This window comes from Protomyctophum parallelum (genome assembly GCF_964188405.1).
Source record: "Protomyctophum parallelum genome assembly, chromosome: 21".
Lineage (NCBI taxonomy): Eukaryota > Metazoa > Chordata > Actinopteri > Myctophiformes > Myctophidae > Protomyctophum > Protomyctophum parallelum.
The window spans coordinates 32,918,390-32,938,432 of NC_139713.1; the positions used below are offsets into that span (position 1 = coordinate 32,918,390).

The 20,043-nt window shown below is 41.4% G+C and overlaps 1 protein-coding gene across 1 annotated transcript; it reads right to left on the reverse strand.

Moving 5' to 3' along the window:
• Positions 1-6,371: 6,371 nt before the first annotated feature.
• On the reverse strand, positions 6,372-19,375 carry ak1 (adenylate kinase 1). Its single transcript, XM_083793218.1, has 7 exons — positions 19,270-19,375; positions 11,566-11,594; positions 10,965-11,000; positions 9,643-9,806; positions 8,981-9,097; positions 7,168-7,359; positions 6,372-6,455 (listed from the first exon to the last, which is right to left on the reverse strand). The coding sequence occupies exons 2-7, from the start codon at positions 11,570-11,572 to the stop codon at positions 6,390-6,392; spliced, it is 582 nt and encodes a 193-aa protein (XP_083649344.1). The 5' UTR covers positions 11,573-11,594; positions 19,270-19,375; the 3' UTR covers positions 6,372-6,389.
• Between the last annotated feature and the right edge of the window lie 668 nt (positions 19,376-20,043).

The window sequence follows — 20,043 nt, forward strand, 5'->3', positions numbered from 1 at the left end:
CGTAGAGTTGCTATGTTCGGGTAAGAAATGTGAAAAATGTAAAAAATAAATAAAATAAATGCTAAATAGGAATGCCAGGTTGGAAGACGTTATATATATTTTTTTTACATTCATTAATTTAGTTTGTATTAAGTTTTCATTCCTAGTTAGTTAGTTCGTTTTCTGAGTGCATTATACAATCGTTTTTGTATTAGTTTTGTTGTGTAGTCTTAGTTTGGGTTTTTCAGGTATTATGAAGAAAGACTTGATTTATAGAAGTTGAACAGGGTAGGATGAAAGAAAGCATGACATCAAATGTGATGGTGGAAATACTAAGATGATCTTACTTTACCGGAGTAGAGCTGCTGCTTCTTCGCCTGGAAAGGAGCCAGCTTAGGTTATTCGGGCATCTGGTTAGAATGCCTCTCGAGCGTCTCCCTAGGGAGGTCATTGAGGTCTCCTTCCACTGGGAGGAGACCTCGGGGCAGACCAAGGCGCAGGTGCGGATTACATCGACTCACTGGCTTTGGAACGCCTCAGGATCCCCCAGGAGGAAGTTACTAATGTTGCTCTGGAAAGGAATATCTGGAGCTCTCTGGTGGAGCTGTTGCCCCCGCGACCCGACTACGGATAAGCGGTTGAAGATGATGGATGGATGGATCATACCTGCAGTTCTAGTTAGATCGTTTTAGTTTTGCAGTGTTAATTTTAGTAGGCTATTTATTTGTTTTAAACAACTTTATCTCTTCCCTTTGGAAGTATATCTCATCATTTCATCTCATTAGTTTTAATTTTATGATCTAAAACAGTGGTTTTCAACATTTTACTTGTCAAGGTCCATTATTTCTTGGGCATTTGAGCCACGGACCACCACCATTTAATGACATTTAGCCTCTCAGACCCAAAACTTTCTCATCTCACTTTCTTCAAATTCTTTCTTCAATTGTGTAGACTATGTTTAACAATAATTTAACAAATTTTACGCTCTCAAGAGTTAAAGATTTATAAAGTTCTATTTGGTTACCAACTCTCCACATCATATAGCTGGGGACCACCTGGAACCGCCTCAAGGACCACTGGTGGTCCCCGGGAATAACTGGTTGAAAACCACTACCGTAATCTAAATAAATGTTTTCCCTTGTCTTCAGTCATATTTAACTATATAACCCTGGGTTGGAAGTGCCCCTTCCATGTATAATAATCAGGCCTGGGGGATTTGGCCATTCATTCATCAAAGGCTCCTCATCATAATTGACGGTGGTCAGACTCATAGCACACCTATGACTCTCCTGTTCCAAAGCACTATTTCTTTCCTCCTGTGCCTGGAGATATGAATGTAGAAGTCTGGCCTTCCCTTTCCACTGCAGCCGCCTCCGCTCCAATCCAGCTCCCCGACCCCTGTGTACCTTTTCAATAGCAGGAAATGATCTGCGACTATATACGTGCCCATTGTCTGTCATCACAAGTCAACACAGGGGGTCCCACTTGGCTGCGTGGGGTGATGTTGTCGTCAGCCAGCCAGCCGGCAGCACGTCACGGTAGAGGGTTAGGGACAGTAAAGAATTCTGCCAGGTCTCTGGTTTCCTTATGGTTCTCCAAGGGCATATCTGAAGCATGGTCTTGTGCCAACAGTTCCCAACACAGCAGAAAAATCCCAATGGCAGTTATTTGATACATCTAAGACACAGACAAATAACAAAGTTGCGAAAACTGCAAAATTGTATGAACCAGTTTACCCTCTAGACTTAATAAATCAGATCTGTGTTGGCGCTAATTCGACTGCTGTTTTTTCGTCTAGCCATATAGCCAAAAATGTGACACATAGTAGCTTAAACCTAGACTATCCTCTGAGGGTTAATACATTCCTGCTTGAGTATACTGTGGCCTACAAAACATTTTATACTGCTAGTATTTACTTTATATTATGTGTAAAGGAAATGTTCAGTTTTGTTGCCATTTACCGGCATATCAAATCCAACATTACATTTCATAAAGGTTCAGGTTCAGAGACAATGCAATTATGTTATGTTATAACAGTAGGCCTATGTAATGAAATCCTCACCACCATTTCAATAGACGTACATCCCAATACATTATATCAGATTTCATGTGCCAGAGATCAAATTGTATTTTCATTATGAAAGCGCCACACAAGAAGGGGACTAGGTTATCATTTGTTTTAATCTGCATGTGAATAGCCTATATAGCTCACCATTTAAGAGAAATTGCATAAATGTGCATCCGTTTGCAGAAGTACTCATGCTGAATGTCCCATTTTGCAAAAGAAAATAAATATGTATACAATGTTTAAAAGATCTTTTGAAATAGCAGCTAAGCTTGTAGATTGGCTATTTTCAAATGGCCAAAATGTATCTGGGCTGAAGTGGTTATTGTAGGTTCTGTAATAATAATCAAAATCTACAAAATAACTAGTAAGTAAAAGTTTTCAAATAATTATAGTGGAGTAAAAAAATATATACAATGTTTTCCTCTAAGAGTGGAGTAGAAGTAAAACTACTGAAATGTGGATATAAGTAAGTAAGTAGCCTTGCCGAGCCATGGGGCCCATAGAGCTGGAGCCTATCCCCTGTAAAGCAGGGAGGCACTGGGTCCCATTTTTAGAGTCTTTGGTATGACCCGGCCGGGGACTGAACCCCGACCTCCCATTCTCAGGGCGGACACTTTAACGACAAGGCCACTGAGCTGGTTGAAATTCGGAAATACTCCCATTAAATTAGCTTGTAAACCTGCTATTATTAGCAAATGTACCCTCCAGAATAGGAGGGATCAAGTGGTTAACCATTCAAAAGGCATTGGAGAAAGGTGTCCTATTATGTGGCTGTCATCTCAGTTTGATTTAAAAGGTAGGCCAATTGAGCATGGGACAGGGGTCTTACCGTCTTGGAGTACTATTACTGCCTGCGTGGGAAGTTGTCACAGAACTTTTAAAACAGTTCTGTTGCAGGAGTGATTGCTTCTCTACACTGTTTTAGTATTGTTGGATGAATGGATTACCTTTTTATTCCCCATGCAAGTTTAGGTGTGCTGGTTCTCCGGTGCCCTCCAGTGGTGACGAGTGGCTCAGCTTTTGCTTTTGTTCCCCACAATATTTGAAACAAAAACTTTGGAAAAAACCCCTAACCCATTCATTGCTGCCTTTGAGGCTGAATTTTGAAAAATATATAATAATTTAAAAGGTTTTTTTCTCTATCTTTTGTTTTGTTGTAGCCTGGTAGCTTTTTGATTGTTTCTGTTTGATCTTAATATAGCTTATTTTAGTAGCAAATGGTAAAACCTTTACCCTACTGCAGTCAAAGGTCAATACATTGACAAGAGCTTTTTTTCCACACTGACCAGACTGATGGCAGGCTTTTTAGCCATGATGATTCTTGCTTAACGTGGCAGTTGTTGACTTGTTTTAATAAGCAGGTATAGATTTAGGCCTGGGAGTCTGGGAGCAGCTTCTGACTCTCACAGACCTCTCACACTCTCTCTACACCCTACATGACACGTACCACTGTCCATTCTCCTTTGTGTTTCAGAGGGGGCCACCTTTACGTTTTCTAAGACGGCATGCATTCCTAGCATCCTAGATTACTTCATGAAAGTGCTTAGTGACGCCTTTTCTTGATTGACTTTCCGATAGTTACATCCTGATTCCTGGTCCCCTTCAGAAGCACTCTTCCTCTTCCTCCAACCTACAGCCACAGAGCACTCCTTGGAGGATAGTCCGGATACCTGTTAGAAAGTGTTTGTGTGACCTGTGTGAGCTGCTGTAATGTGTGTGTGTCTGTCTGTCTGTCTGTCTGTGTGTGTGTGTGTGTGTGTGTGTGTGTGTGTGTGTGTGTGTGTGTGTGTGTGTGTGTGTGTGTGTGTGCGTGCGTGCGCCAAATGTCCCCACAAGTGTAGTAGAATTTAGAAACGGAAATTGTGAGGAAAACTTCCTGTTCCTCACAAGGTAAGTACAATTGTTTTATGATTTTAAATTATTTAGTTTGTAAGAATATCCCCAAATTATATATATATATATATATATATATATATATATATATATATATATATATATATATATATTATTTGGGGATATTCTTACAAACTATTCAGGCTGGGTTTAGGATTAGGCATTTATAGTATATATTTAGTGGTTGCAGTTACGCCTGATTCATTTATACGTATAGTTGCATGCCGGTGTCAAGCAGAAAATAGCCAATTTACAAACGTCACACTGCGATTCATTGTGAGCTTGTAGATCTGCTATTTTTCCGCTTTTGCCTTTGGGTTGGAAATGGCAAAAAGTTAAATGGCATTTATAACATAACATCACCAACGTAAAATGTTGATGTCCTCTCAAGCATATAAATACAAACGTGTATGTGTGTGTGTGTGTGTGTGTGTGTGCCCGCACGTGCGTGGGGTGTGAGCTACAGGAAAGACCTGTTGCTCATCGTGAACTCAGAGGAAGCGTTCCAACAACAGGACTAAACTGTGGAGGTAGCGGCAGTGTGTCCTGCATCCTGTTGTGTCTACTACATGCTCCAAATCTAGACGCTGTTTGTCAAATATAAAAGGGTTCCTCTCGCCGAGTCTGAATGCCTTGTTCAGTCCTTTGTTTATGCGTATTGTCTACATGAGTATGTGCACGTGTCTGTCTCTCCAGATCTCATACTGTCAGACAAAGTATAAATCAGCAATTAATACTAAAAGTTAATACTTATTTTTCACACAGCACTGCTGCAATAGGTGTTTTCCCTGATTCCTCTTGATATAAGACAAGGGGGGAAATTTACTAATGCCGTTTTACCATATATCATTGCAGTTGGGAGGAAACAGCCTAACTACATTTTTGAGGTTTTTGATATATTTTTTTCATAAATCAGTGCTATTGAACACCCATTATGTCTGTGTTGTGTTACAAAATATTGAACCAATGAAAAGTAGTGAAAAGCGCTTCAGACAAAACCTCTTAACTCCACTGGGCTCTCAAACTGTCTGCTAAAGCAGCCAACTCCACCACCTCTCCCACTCTCATGCAAATAATTGACAATAAAGTCACAATACCAACTTTGAAGAGGCAGTATTGTTTGTTTTAAAATATACGGTTTTCTTAATTTTCTGGTGGTTTCTTCCCGACGGCAGATATATTATATAATAATCAAACATTTCTTATTATTTAATTATTTATATTAGATTAGATTATATTTCACATATACAGTACCACTCTACAGATATGTTACATACTATACATTTGTAATAGATGGCAAATGATTGTGTGCCAGCATAGGGTTGTAGATGGTTACATACTATAAGAGGTAGAAAATAATAGAAACAAATTAATGAAATGTCCGGTCAGTGGAGATGAAAATAAATAAATAAAATAAATTATCATTGGATAATGGAAGAGATTCGGTGTATAAATAGCGAGTACAGTTGCAACTCAAGTCAGTTTGACAAAGTCTAGAGAGGGTTTTAGTCAAAAACCTTTTTTGATATGTGTGCCCAAAACGGAGACGGCAGGTTGAAAGTGGTTAAACAATGATGTAGCCGCTATGCTTGGTGGTCTGTCAGAATGTTTGGCACCAGTCATAAAGGAGTGTGCTGTACATACGTTTTGATATACTGTGTGAGCTTTGTATAGATGTGGAACCGAGTGCCTGTGTAAAGTGCAAGCTGCCCCAGGCAGCCATTGTACACTTAAGGTCACCATGGTGTTGACAGCTGCTGTAATTACTGCAGCAGCCGAGATCAGAACCCTGCAGTATTGTCTGAACAAGCCTGTATGGGTGTAGGTACTGTACCTTTGTGTGTGTGTGTGTGTGTGTGTGTGTGTGTGTGTGTGTGTGTGTGTGTGTGTGTGTGTGTGTGTGTGTGTGTTTTCACAATGCATTGCAAGCTTGTACAGACACAGACAGTGGTTCTCAAACTGGTGGGCTGCGACTGCGAGGGTATTGCAAGTGGCCCCCCAAAAATGGCCAAAACACACAGATGTTAAGTGGTCAGATGGGTGGGCCTGAACACTTTCCAAATTGTCAAGTGGGCACTGATCCAGAAACGTTGAGAACCACTGATCTAGCAGATCACGCACGCACGCACGCACGCACGCACACACACACACACACACACACACACACACACACACACACACACACACACACACACACACACACACACACACACACACACACACACAGGTCACAGAAATTGTAGAAATAATTATAAATATATAAATGTATTTGACAGCTATTGTTTTGAGCGGACGGATGGATGTGTGCACAATTAAGGCATCCTGTGTTCCTTAATGTCCTTTCAACATGAACCAAGGTGAATGTGCAGATGTCTGTTGTTCCTCAAGTAATGTGGAACCCACACTGAGAAGAAAACAACGACAACGTTGATCTATTCAAGTGGTTTTACTACAGAGCATCGATAGCTTTGGCAACCTGGCCGAAGACCTCATCCGGTGGGAGCTCAGAGTCGATCTAAAGTGAGAAAGAAAGAGACATTCGTTAGGAAGTATTGGCAAGCTATTATATCATAGGTTCCAGGCAGAAACCTTGTTTGTCCAAAACTCTTACTTTTCAGGAAATGGAAAAAGGAACCTGTGCGCCATTGGATCCAGTGTAGCTTTAATTTAAACACTTACACAATGCTACAATTGTGTGATGTTCTAGTTCCAATTTTGTCCACTTATTTGTTTTTGTTTCATCGTTTCAAGTTTCACTTGTTCATCCTGTATGTGTATGAGTTCTCTCTCCTGATGGGATGAAATTGGTGTCCCAAACTGAAAATGTATTGTTTGGTTACTGAGCTGGAGAGACGGGTATAGACTCCTGTTACTTAACAAAATCCCTATAGTAATGATCACATGCCGTTCACATGGTCATGGACTAGGCGTGCAAAATATAATCAAACGAATAGATTTGATCAGTTTTAAGAAATTGATTTTAATCAAATACTCAATAAAAAATATATCTGCAAGGCAGTGCAAGCTCACAACGCACCACAACACACGGTAAGCTTGTAGATCCGCTATTTTTGGTATTTTTAGACTAGTATACAGTATACACCATTGTATGACAAAGTATAAAATATCGCTCCTTGAATATCAGATCAATCGAAAAAAATAAGTAATAGAGTAATCGCTAAGAAGAGAATGGACAGTTACAGCTCAGGTCTACTCTACACACTCACCTTTCTGACAATGCCTCGGCTCTCGTAGAAGGCGATGACTGGCTCGGTGGCTTTGTAGTAAAGGTCCAGACGCTTCTTGATGGTTTCCTCGTTGTCGTCAGCGCGGCCGCTGGTCTCACCGCGTTTCATCAGCCTCTTGACCATGGTCTCGCCTTTAGCGTCAATGTACAGCAGTAGGCAGGGTTTGCCAATCTGCGGCAGAAAGACAATTTTCATTTGAAATTGTTGCTGCAGCCCTGATGAAGACCGTATAGGTCGAAACATGTCGGTTCAATAAAGCTTTCCTCCTTTTAGTGTGCCCGGATCTCCGTTTTTTTCTATAGATGTGTTATCCCGTGTTGATCCCAGGAGCACCTTTTTACTATTTTTATACTTTGTATACCTGCACACCTCCTGAGCACCTGGTTGCTTCCTTGCCTTTTTTTAGTTTTTGGTGTAATATTTTCTTGCGACAAATGACTTGTGAAATGCTTGATATTTTTTGGGGTGTGTAATACATTGAGAATGCTTTTCTTATCGTTAGTGTATATTAATATTGTCTTAGGAACCCCGGAAGACTAGCTGCTGTTCAGGCGGAAGCTAATTGGGATCCATAAACAAATCATAAACAACAAACAATTAATGTTTCATTCGTTTTGAAAGGCGGAGGGCATTCATTGCCATGTACTGTATATGTATTAGTCAAACTATTGTCACAGGGAATGTTAGAATGTGCCGCATGTAGGCAAACATTCAATTGTGAAAAACAAGGAGTATTCTTTCATTTCTTTCATTTAGTTTTATGTTTTCACCATATTACACAAGACAAAAGAATAAAAACTGATAAATAGCCATACTCCACTGAGGCAGAATCTATGAGACTCTTGTGCATAAATGTATAAAGGTTAGGTTATATTTGTTTATTCAAAAAGTTTGATGTGTGTGTTATACCAAGAATAATAATGTGGTGCCAAGCAGAACAACCTCCCCCGCTTCAAACACAAACAGCTGTCCAGCTCTTCTGGACATGTCAAAGGTCATGTTGTCAAATGAAAGATGATATGCGACTTCCGAACTTCAATCTTTGTCTTTCTTTTTGTGTGCATTGTGTGCTTCAGAATCAGATTGTCAATTTAGAGGGACAGGAAACCGCAAGCGAGAGAGAGAGAGAGAGAGAGAGAGAGAGAGAGAGAGAGAGAGAGAGAGAGAGAGAGAGAGAGATTCAAACAGTGCTGGCTTAATGAAAGTACCGCTCTTTAAATTGCTGCAGTACTGGGCGACAACCTTGGGGGGGCACCAAATAGCAGGGCATAAGTACATGCTATGCTGAAAGGCCTGCAAAAATATTGAAATAATGGATGCTGAAGAAGGCAAAAGTAAACCGGTGAAACGCGTCGGTAGCACCCGCTGAAATATTTGCCAATGATTTCTAAATTCAATGAATTTAGATGTCACCATTTCAGAACCAATACAAAAGAATAGCCCATGTATTGGGTGGTATTGGTTTGTTACCGCTGGTTTTCTCTGCTATTCCTATCCCTGAAACCTATGTTGAATTTAGATGTGCCCAGCAGGTGAAGTAGGCAGAGATCTCTCATCATCTGGCTCAGGCTACATGAGAATATGGGAAGGATTATTATTATATATAATAAATAACTTTTAGTTTTTGTATAAATCCAGAATAAAGAGAATAAGAGTTTTGAATGGACTGTTTTGTTTTTTTTCTTAACCAAAGATATGGATATAATAGGATTGGATCTTTTTGTGACTCATGACTTTGATCCAATTATGCCCAATGACCCTCCCCATTGGGCCAGGGTGCTCTGTTTCCTACCTTCTTCTCGAACTCCTCGCCTTGCACAACCTCACGTGGGTAGCCATCGATGAGGTAGCCCTTGGACGTGTCGGCCTTGGCAATCATGGCTTCCTTGATCATGTCCAAGACTGTGTCCTAAAAGCAGAGCCACATTATTCCACATAACGTAACCACTTGCAATCTGCTGTCCCTATTTTGCGCATGTCTTCATGGGGCAAAGAAAAAAAAAAGAATATCCAAAACATTTCAAATTATTTTATTTTCAAAAATGGCAAATCTACAAGCTCACTATGCATCACGTGTGCGATGCATTGAGAACTTGTTGGCCGATTTCATGCAGCACTGTTGTACGGCAAAGTATAAAATGAGGCTTACTGTATGTGGTTAAGAAAAGTTTTTAAACATGCACATACTAAAACACGTATTCATTACAGTGTCATTTGCAGCTGTGTGAGTTTCTCCTTTATAAATTACCTTTTGTGCAAATGTATTTCCTGTAGAACATGATAAACAAGGGAAAGCCTGGTGAGATTTTCTAAGATGGTGAATTCCGTACTACCCCCCCCAGGGTAGTGTGATCCTTGCTACTTATCTGTGTTAATTGTAGGAATTATGTGTGTGCACAGGTTTAGAATGTAATAGTTAACACAGATTGCTGTCACATGTCCCAATGTTTTTACCAGAGGTACGAGCTCTCCCCTCTGCATGATGGCCTGGAGATTCTTGCCTCTCTCCGAGCCAGAAGACACCTCCAAACGCAGCAGATCCCCAGAGGACAGGTGGGTGTAGCCATACTTGGCCACCACCTTCTCACACTGGGTGCCCTTCCCAGAGCCAGGTCCACCTGAAACGGACAAAAAGATTCTTTAATGTTCTTTATCAATGAAGGCTATAGTTCTAATCAACCTGCTATGGGGGTCGGTTCTGACTCCTGGGGCATGTACTGAATGTTCTATGGGAATCGCCTACAAAGTAAAGAGATGGGTATAGAGTAGCAAGTATTGATGCTTTAAATTAAAATGTAATCGTTCCAATAAGAGTAAGAGTAAGAAAGTATTTAGTGAAAAGACTACTCATACTTCTGAGTTGTGTGGTCTGATTTAATGTTTAAATAATCTGAAACTTAAATGTTTCTTCAAATACACATGAGTAAAAGTGAAGTGTGCTGCATTAAAACAACTCAACTCGTACAGTACAATTCATTCAAAATTAATTTAATACAGTAACAAATTACTGCCACCTCTGCCCAACCTTTTAGTTTTGTTTTATTTAGTTTTGTTTAGTTTACTTCGAAAGATTGTCCCAAGTACTTCTACTTCTCCAAAGTAGGAGATTCCGCTGACATCGTCCCCCAAGTTCAAGTCACTTAAGGGTATGAATGCATTCTACTACGCAGCCACCCACGACGCAGTGGTATGCACCCAACAGCCCTGAAAGTTTTAACTTCCCCATTAAAGTTTAAAGTGTCATCCATTTGCCATGTGTTTTTAACCCACTGTACGTACCCTTAAAAGTCATCAATACAGTATTCAATCAATCTAAGATGGTTGATTTTTCAATGAGGCTGACAATACCAAACCTCTTGAAAATATGACTGATAGGTGTACAGCAAAATATACGAATATATGTGTATAGTATATAGAGACTAGTAGCAGGGATACAAGAATGCAGGGATACAATAAAAAGAAAATCACTGTTTAACAATTAAACCATATAAATGAAATAGAAAACATCATGCCAGGCTACTTCAGAAAAGCCACAGACTCGTATCAATTGAGATACAATGAATATTTAGAGTAACCATTCTGCTGATCATGTATACTGGTATGATCTATCATACATGAATCAAATTAAGATTCATGGAGAATTGTGGTCCAAATGGCTTTGCACGTAGATTGTCAGCTGTGAAATGTAAGTAAGCTGAAGGTGAGGCTGATCAGTGATGAATGGCATCTCTTAAAACTGTGTTTCACTATTCATTGTGAAAAAGCTAAATACTCACCTACAACAAAGATGATCTTTGCGTTCTTGAGTTTGTCTGAAATGAACAGAGAATCCAGGAATTATAATAATACGGTTCCAAGTCAACATTAGCTTTTGCTTGAAAAACAGATCGGATGTATAGTGAATGCCTAGTTTTGTGTCCAAATATTTCGACTACAGACCATGTTGAGAGTTGGAGTGAACATATGTATCTGCTGCTAAGCAAATGGATATGTCTGTAGTAGAGCATCCATTTCCCATGCTTTTATGTCACAGACTAAGGACACAGACTGCACTATTGCATGTTTGTCCTGCAATCACACAAACATAGTATTACTATGGCAACCGTTGCCACTTGCCAGCCCTATTGTTATGTTGCTAGATAAATAACATCACATTGTCTTATAAATATTCTGCTATTGAGCAAAAGTGCATCTGTGACATGAACATCTTATTGATACTTTGCAAGTGACCTTAATTAATACCCAATATTAAAGTTGTATGGATAAACATCAATGGTCTTCTGAAAAGTCACCAATAGAGGGCAGTATATGGCAGTGTGATGGTGTGCAGATTTGACTTGAAAGTTGATTGTAAACATGCACAATGTTATACCGTACCTGCCATTCTGATGTCTTATTCTTTTCAACTGAGGGTAAGATGAGACAAGGAGAGAGAAAAAAGTCAGTCAACAGCACCACATATTTTCATGGGGGCAAACCATTATAGTAACTGGGTATTACCGGTGGCGGGTGTACACTAATCATGGACTTATTTCTACCCTAAGCTAAATTGGTTGCATCTGTTGCTATACAAATGTATTGCACTTTTTTGTATCATGATAAAAAAACCAATCATTCACAAGACTAAAGAAATCCGCTTTCAACAAATAACTCTTTATTATTAGGGGGGTTCATGTGACACTATAGTTATTGGATTATTAATTTATTATTCTTATTAAGTGCTGTTCTCGCCTTCTCTGCATGCTTTCTGCATGTCTACAGTTTTCAAACTAATATCAACACTGGAACAAATTGCAACATAATTCATTGTAAAGCGTTGTCACATGCTACAAATTTATTTGTGTTATTTTTGGCACCCAATGAGATTGTAGATCAGCTATTTTCGGCACCCAATGAAGTAAAGCTCAAGCTTTAAATTTGAAAATCAACAAACTTACCATACTTATTACTTATTACTAAAAGCTATTCTGATTTAGCTATTGCTTATTAATTGAGGTTGATTGTGCCATAATTCCTATAAATCCCATATGCGTATTGGTTTTGTAAACTTAAATGACAAAATCTGTGGACATGTGTGGACATTTTTGATTAATTGTGGTATGTTTCATGGGATTTCGAGGTGTTTAAAATAATATGTTCTTTTCATCTCAGGCTTCTCTCTGCCTTTGGTTTCCCGGCACTCTCAGAAATACTGCATAAAAATGGCCAAAACAGAATTATGCTATAATTAACTGCTGGGCACCTGAATGAAACTATAGGTTGGCACTGATAGTAATATCTACGTATATATCCGTATAGGAGGAGTTGCCTGTTGGCTCTGCAGCTACTCTGATTTTTGCACATGTAGAGTGAGGGCAGGATGCCAAGAGTATCAGTTTGAATGGCATGTGTAAACAGATACCCAGGCTCCAGCAGTTGTGTGCACGCATCAGCTGACTGCAGTTCAAATGAAGTGACAGCCTGAGAGAATGCTTCTTTAATCACATATTTGACAGGCAAATATGTATATATAATTGAACTTTAAGGGTGTGTAAGTGATATTGTTTTGTTAAAATAAGCATTAAATAGCTATTTTCCGAGAGCCATCATAGCTATAGACAGTGTTTTCTTTTTCTTTTTTTCAGTAACAGATGGCAGTATATTACTCTGGTTATGCCGGACTACAATTGTTATCGAATCAGGAGAGGAACTCATATACAGGATACAAGATAAACAAGTGAAACTGGAAATGATAAAACAAACAATTGGCAGACAAAATTGGAATTGGAATATGACATTTAAAGCCACTCAGCAATGACATGCATTGCCATTGAATCTACGAGATATTAGGTTGAATATAGCAGCTAACAAATAAGTCAAATTCTATAAGCACTCCGTGGTGTGTATGCATTGATAATACACAACGTGCATGTACACAATCATGTAACCAGTCCAGTCCAGGCTGCCATCTTGTCCTGACTTCTATGGAACAAGATTGTTGATCAGAGAGAAAGTTACTTTCTCTGGTTACTTGACAACTGGTAACTGGTCACTTGACAAGCTCACACCTGCGGGGTGATGTGACCCTGTAGTTCGGCTATCTTGGACGTGTGAGATCATACGACGAAGTATAAATCAGGCTGTGGGTTGACATGTCCTAACATGATCTCCAGTGAGAAAGGGACATGTGGTTCATCACTTAAAAGAACATGAAGTCTGGCCACACAAACCTCTTGACCTCCGTCTTGTCAGTAAATGACTACATGGACGGTCATCATAGGTCACCAGGTCATTCAGTTCACATTTTGGAACATAGTGGAAAGAAAAGGGGAAAAAATCCTACATTACTAAATGTATGGTCAGGGATCACATGCAATACCTTTACGGACGACCAGTGATCTATGGGTCACCTGTTGAAAACCCCTGGTCTAAGACTATAGCTATCTTTAACTAATAATTCTAGAGATTGCTTCCTCAAAATGTGAGGACGAAATGTGTGGATGAAATGCGTCCTCAGATATTGCGCGCTGTTATTGGCTGGAAGGTGTGACATTCTCCGCCGTAATTGGCTGAAAGGTGTATCATTCTGTGCTGTGATTGGCTGGACAATCATTCACATGAATGGTGATACAGTAGTTGCTACAAGCAACGCATCAGCAAAGAAAAATGCAATGTATACGTGTACATGTAGCCCCCAGCCAAGACCCAGCCCACAACAGCCCTGCCAATCGGGCTCAGCCCTATTGGCACGGTAGGTTGCGAGTTGGTCTGGCAAGTGGGAGCCCCGGGTTCAATCCCCGCTTCCGAGTAATGCTATAATCGGCAGGACGTGGAGCGTGATATCCTCGCATGAGGGACACCCTCACATCGTGTGCGGCTGTCCGCGGTGTGAAGTGAGGACGCGCTTCAAAGACTGGGGTGGGGTCGTTGTAGACCCCAGCCAAGACCCAGCCCACAACAGCCCTGCCAATCGGGCTCAGCCCTATTGGCACGGTAGGTTGCGAGTTGGTCTGGCGAGTGGGAGCCCCAGGTTCAATCCCCGCTTCCGAGTAATGCTATAATCGGCAGGACGTGGAGCGTGATATCCTCGCATGAGGGACACCCTCACATCGTGTGCGGCTGTCCGCGGTGTGAAGTGAGGACGCGCTTCAAAGACTGGGGTGGGGTCGTTGTAGACCCCAGCCAAGACCCAGCCCACAACAGCCCTGCCAATCGGGCTCAGCCCTATTGGCACGGTAGGTTGCGAGTTGGTCTGGCGAGTGGGAGCCCCAGGTTCAATCCCCGCTTCCACGTAATGCTGAATCTGAATGGGTATGGACTAGTAATGATAATTATTATGTGAGCATCAACACTGATGCTATTAAATGGTAAATGGTGCATTTATACAGCGCCTTTGATATAACAGGCTTTACCATGTGCATTACTTTCACCCATTCACACACTGAAGGTGGAGGAAACCATGCAGGGCACCAACCTGCTCATTGGGAGCAGTTAAGGGGTTTAGTGTCTTGCGCAAGGGCACTTAGACACTAACATAGGGGGAGCTGGCCGAGAATTGAACTAGGAACCATCATCCCAACTTTCCAAGCGATCGCTGTATCTCCTGAGTTATATATAGCTGTTTTAGTTGTGGTATGGACTCTGCCATCAACTTACTTAATAAAACAATATATTTATATAGTTATAGAATAGACTAAAGAAAAGAGCCCTTTGAGTGTTTGGCCCCGTCCTTCCTTATCCCCAACAGCTATACAGCACAGCAGGGTCAAGTTCTGCTAATGCTCAGAAGTCAAACAAAACTAGCGTATTGAATTTGGGCAAGTGACTACATGCCTGTTTGTTCACTGGCACACATATACAGTGCAAACACAATGGTGCACATACCTGTAGTGATAAAGGATATTCCATCCATTGAATAGAGGGAGTGTTAGAACGGTTTATAGCTCAACTATACATGAGGGATATGTGAATGGTATATGCAAAATCATTCAAATCATCCACAAGCTACTAATGTACCACTAATGTGCTTTAAGAGATCAATTGTTAATAAGATTTGTGTTCCCAGACCCAGAGGCCCTGACCATGTGGTCATGAACTGTATTACGTCTGTAGGGGTGCAACAGTTAATAAAAATCAGGCCCGTCTGAACTGAGTGGTCCTATACTGTACTGTACTGTACTGTACTGTACTGTACTGTACTGTACTGTACTGTACTGTACTGTACTGTACTGTACTGTACTGTACTGTACTGTACAAGCCCTCCTCCCTGGCCTCTGTGTGCGTGCGTGCGTGAGTGCGTGCATCACTCAAAAATAATTTGAATTATTTCAATATAAAAGAATAGATTTTTTAAATACTGGAAATGGCATATAAGTTCACAATGCATCACAATATTGCCTATATATAGCATATAGCCTAAACTCACCTATAGCCTAAGCTATAGCCTATAGCAATTTGTATATTCCCTATGTTGTGTGACACGGTTGGGATAAAATAGGGATGGTTAATCAGATTAAATAGTTGATTATAAACAACAACAATTCTGTTCCATTTAAATGAATCCAAATGTGTCACGATTACTATTTGATTAATCAAAAAAGGAATCACTAAGGATTATCACAAAGAAACAATCGTTAGAGGCAGCTTATGCCAAAGTTGTAATTCCTTCCTACAGACTAAACTATACTGCATCCTTCTCCTCGTGCCCTGTTCATTCACCATCAGCCATGTGGCATCATTTTGTTGCTTCTCAGGTGGCTGATTTATTTTGAAAGGGGCCGTTTGTTAACCACGTGGTCTTTGTAAATGTCACTAGGAGGACTGTGTCAGCACAGAGCCTCTTTGGGAATGACACCCTGGCCAATTATAGCCACATTTACGGTCGTCTGCTTCCTTGTCATGACAAACATGTTCCGTCCCTGACGGGGTATACTGGCTGTGCACGATACCCAGCAGCTGGGCTTACTATCACTATCAGGACGTTTTGAACTGTCACATGTAAGTTGGAGGCATTAAATAACAATCTGCATGTTTAATGTACATTATGAATGTGTCCTGTAGTGTAGTAGGCCTATAAGTATGTATAATTATGTTGTACAACTGTGTGAATTACTACTGAATTCCACACAACATTTTAAAGTGGTTTCTCTAGAGCACGCCAGAAAGGCTTTCCTCATCCACCAAGCTATACATTCCAGGAATCTGTCCGTCTCTTTATGCCCACATATGGAGATAACAGACGTCATTCCATATGACATCACTGCCCTGAAGGGGTACTGGCGATCGCCCACAAATGCCGGCACAGAAGGGTCAGCCGTCCCAAATATGGAGTCCCACATGGCTCTTGTCCAGAATGGCCTCCAAGTACTCTGATAATGTGAACAGCACTGCTTATCATATCATCATCATATCATATCATCATCATACTATAATTCAGTCAATGTCTGTGTGTCTGTCACTGTGACTGCCGTAGCTCCTCACTGCCTGCACCAATCGCCCCCACTTTTATTTATTTTTAATATATTTTTTATCCCATGATTTTGTAACCCATTTTTCACCCCTGTGTCAATCATCTAATGTGATCCTGGGCTCTACACACCCTCCGCCAACCTGGGGAGAGCAACGGACTTTTCCCCGAGCGGGAATCGAACCCAGGACCTTCTAGCTGTGAGGCGACAACACTACCAACTGTGCCACCGTGCCCCTCTCTCCCACTTTTCACACAGGCATTGACCATAATAATATGGAGGTCTTAACGAAGCCCTTTTTCCAGTTTAAATTGTAAATTAATTATGAATTTATTAGTGAATAAAAAATGCGAAAACGCACCCAGGGCGCAGTACCCCCCCGCGGCCACTGGGGGGGGGGGGTGGGCAAATATCTCACAACGGGTAAGGGCTAGTAGTTATAACATATCAAAGATGTTGGGTTTTAGTACCAATGGCAACTCTGCAAACAAATCTAATGGCTCACATGCTTTGAAACTCTATATTGAACCAAAATATTAATTAATACACATGTTTTGCATTGAAGTTCCCTATTATTCCCCCCTCTCCTACAGTATGTACACTTTTGACATTTAATATATTTCTCCTCCAAATTTGGTCATTATTATGCCAAATCCTGATTCCCCATGTATTCTAGTCCGTTGCCTTGTCACTGCTATGGGTATAGCAGTGACAAGGCATGTGACAAGGCATGATGTATACTTGATTGTGTGCCATGTTGCACACCATAAATAGCAGATCTAGAAGCTCAGAACACTTTGCAGCAGTGAGGGGGCACGGCACCAGCGGAATATTATTTACACACCAACCTGTAGGAGTGCCTAGTACAGCAGCCAATGGGCTATATGCACAGTTGCACACACACCATTTTGGAAAGAACTTGGGCCCCTTCACTACTTCCTTCACAGGAGTTACTGATGATGATACTAATGAAGGCTCTGTTCCATTCTGGTCAAACAGAGTCAGGGTGCTGCTATTGTGCATGTTGGCCAACTGGAAACACTCCAGTCCATTTGGTTCCATTTGTACACTTCATAGTTATGGAGATCCTTGACATAAAAAAAAAGTTTGAGAACCACTGCACACTAAATGGAACAGAGTCTAACTTAGTATCATTGTTAACACCTGTGATAGGGAACCGGCCTGGAGTTATTCTGTGTGCATATAGCCCTTTGTGCTCGTATGGTCGTCCAGCCAAGCCGGAGGATACAGACCCCTAGTCTCTGCAGTGGAGGGCAGGAACTTTACCCCCTGTGCCACCCGAGCACCCTCTCCCATGTTATTACTCCTTTTAAATGTGCAGTCTAGCTATAAAAAGACTGTCAGTCTGCAGCTGTTCCCAGGATAACCTATCAACCATGCTCGAAAAGTGCTCTTGCACTCTGGTGCCTATTATGCCTCATCGCCCATGCACAAAACCACATATTTTAATTCACTGCCGCTTATGCCAGTATCTCACCGCTCATTAACTAGTAACTACCATAGGGCACTGCACCCAGTGCCTTTCGTGCCTTTGCCTACATTGTGTACTGTCTCTTTAAGGGAGAACAGGAGACCTCTTTGACGTCAGGAGAGTGAGGGATTGCTGTGTGTTAGAGAGAGATGCACTGTTTAGCAGGGAATGTATTATTATTGAATCAAATGTGTGGCAGTTCATAATGAGTGCTGAGTGTGTGCGTGCGTGTGTGTGGGCTCTGAGTTTAGAAAGGCTTGGAGAGGGCACAATGCACCATCGACATGCATGAGTCAAAAGGCAGAAGCAAACCTGTTTATGATTGCACGCTGACATCTTAAAAAGCCACTGGAATTAAAAGTCACTCACATCCTTGGTGAAAATAATACTGGATGGTGCAAGGAAACGAACAGGCATGAGGTTTATGCTTGAACAGAAATCACTGAGAGCAAACATGCTTATAATATCCTATTACATATGCATTCAAATTCAAATGCACTCACTGGGGCACTCACTTCGCTCGCACTCTGAATGGCATTATTCCTTCCACAGATTCACTTACTCAACCTTACACTGAACAATGTTCAGAGAGTGTACATATTTTACCATGTAAGGGGACATTTGTACAATCTCATAGCTAATTCACGTGACATAACAGTGCTCAGGCTAATTCCAATTCACCTCTTCCAGTCTCTGTGGATGGCACTCTGAATCACATTCTTCCTTCCATAGCGACTTGCTCAAGCTTAGCCTGTGCCAGCATTTAAACACTGTTGGCAAAATGTCCATTCAGTGAAACAACGTCTACCAACCATTCCAAAACGGCTCCATCAATGCTTTGCATCAGACAAGCTGATCATCCGTCAGATGACAGATCGAGTGGATAGAGTGCAGCACGATCAGGTGAGTGGAATCTCAACGGATGAACAGGTGCCACTCACTTCACTACACTACATCCCGCCAGTCTCTCCACTCGCTGTCTCTCCTCTCACCCATCCTGTCAAACAGCCCTACCCACTTTCTCAAGCTCTCTCTCTCTCTCTCTCTCCCTCAGATCTGCTTATTTGTCATTCCCAAATAGACCTTGCCGCTGCCATTTCCTGCCTGATCCTCCTCTATGGAGGCTTTGTCCTCTGTACTGACCTCTCTTACGCGTTGCGGCTCTAGATCCCAGCACAGGGGGGCTGTCGTTCCCTCTGGATCTCAGTGCGTCTGAGCAGTTACTGCTGCACATTGGCCCTCCCTCCCCCATCCGGAGCCTTTTTATAGCTCCGCTCAGCCTTGCTCAGCCTGCATTGCATTCTGGGTAGGGAAGGATCATGAGTAAAGAAATGAGGAGACCGGAGAGAGAGGGAGTGGGTGTGTGTGTGTGTGTGTGTGTGTGTGTGTGTGGGGGGGGGGGGGGGGGGGGTAATGGAGAGGGTAAGGGGAGAGACAAAGGGTGGCATGGGGTAAGAAAAGGGGTTGGCTCTAGCAGTATGCCTATAGCACCACATAGTGCTATAGTGCTAGATTGCTTGGTGTTCTTTGAGTGAATTTAATTTAGGTCCCTCACGGTTTGCATTTCATCTTCAAGGAGTACTCTTCTGAGCGGTTATGTAGTTGATGAGTCTGTGTTTGCGTTTTTTTTGTCCTAATGAGGAAGTCTGTAAAAGAGGGAAGGATGGGGTGTGTGTGAGGGGAGGCTTATCAGCAAATGGCAGATTGCAATGAATGTCAATAACTTTGTTATTGGGTATAAGATTAAATAAATGTGGACTGTGCAAAAATCCAGATACTGTATTAACCAGCCCACTTAAAGTCACTGGGGTCATAAAGCCATTTTATTTCCAGGCATTTACAAGGAATGGAAATGGAAATAAAATAAAGTTAATAGCCCATACAAGAAATGCATGATCTATTAAATACATGGGAACC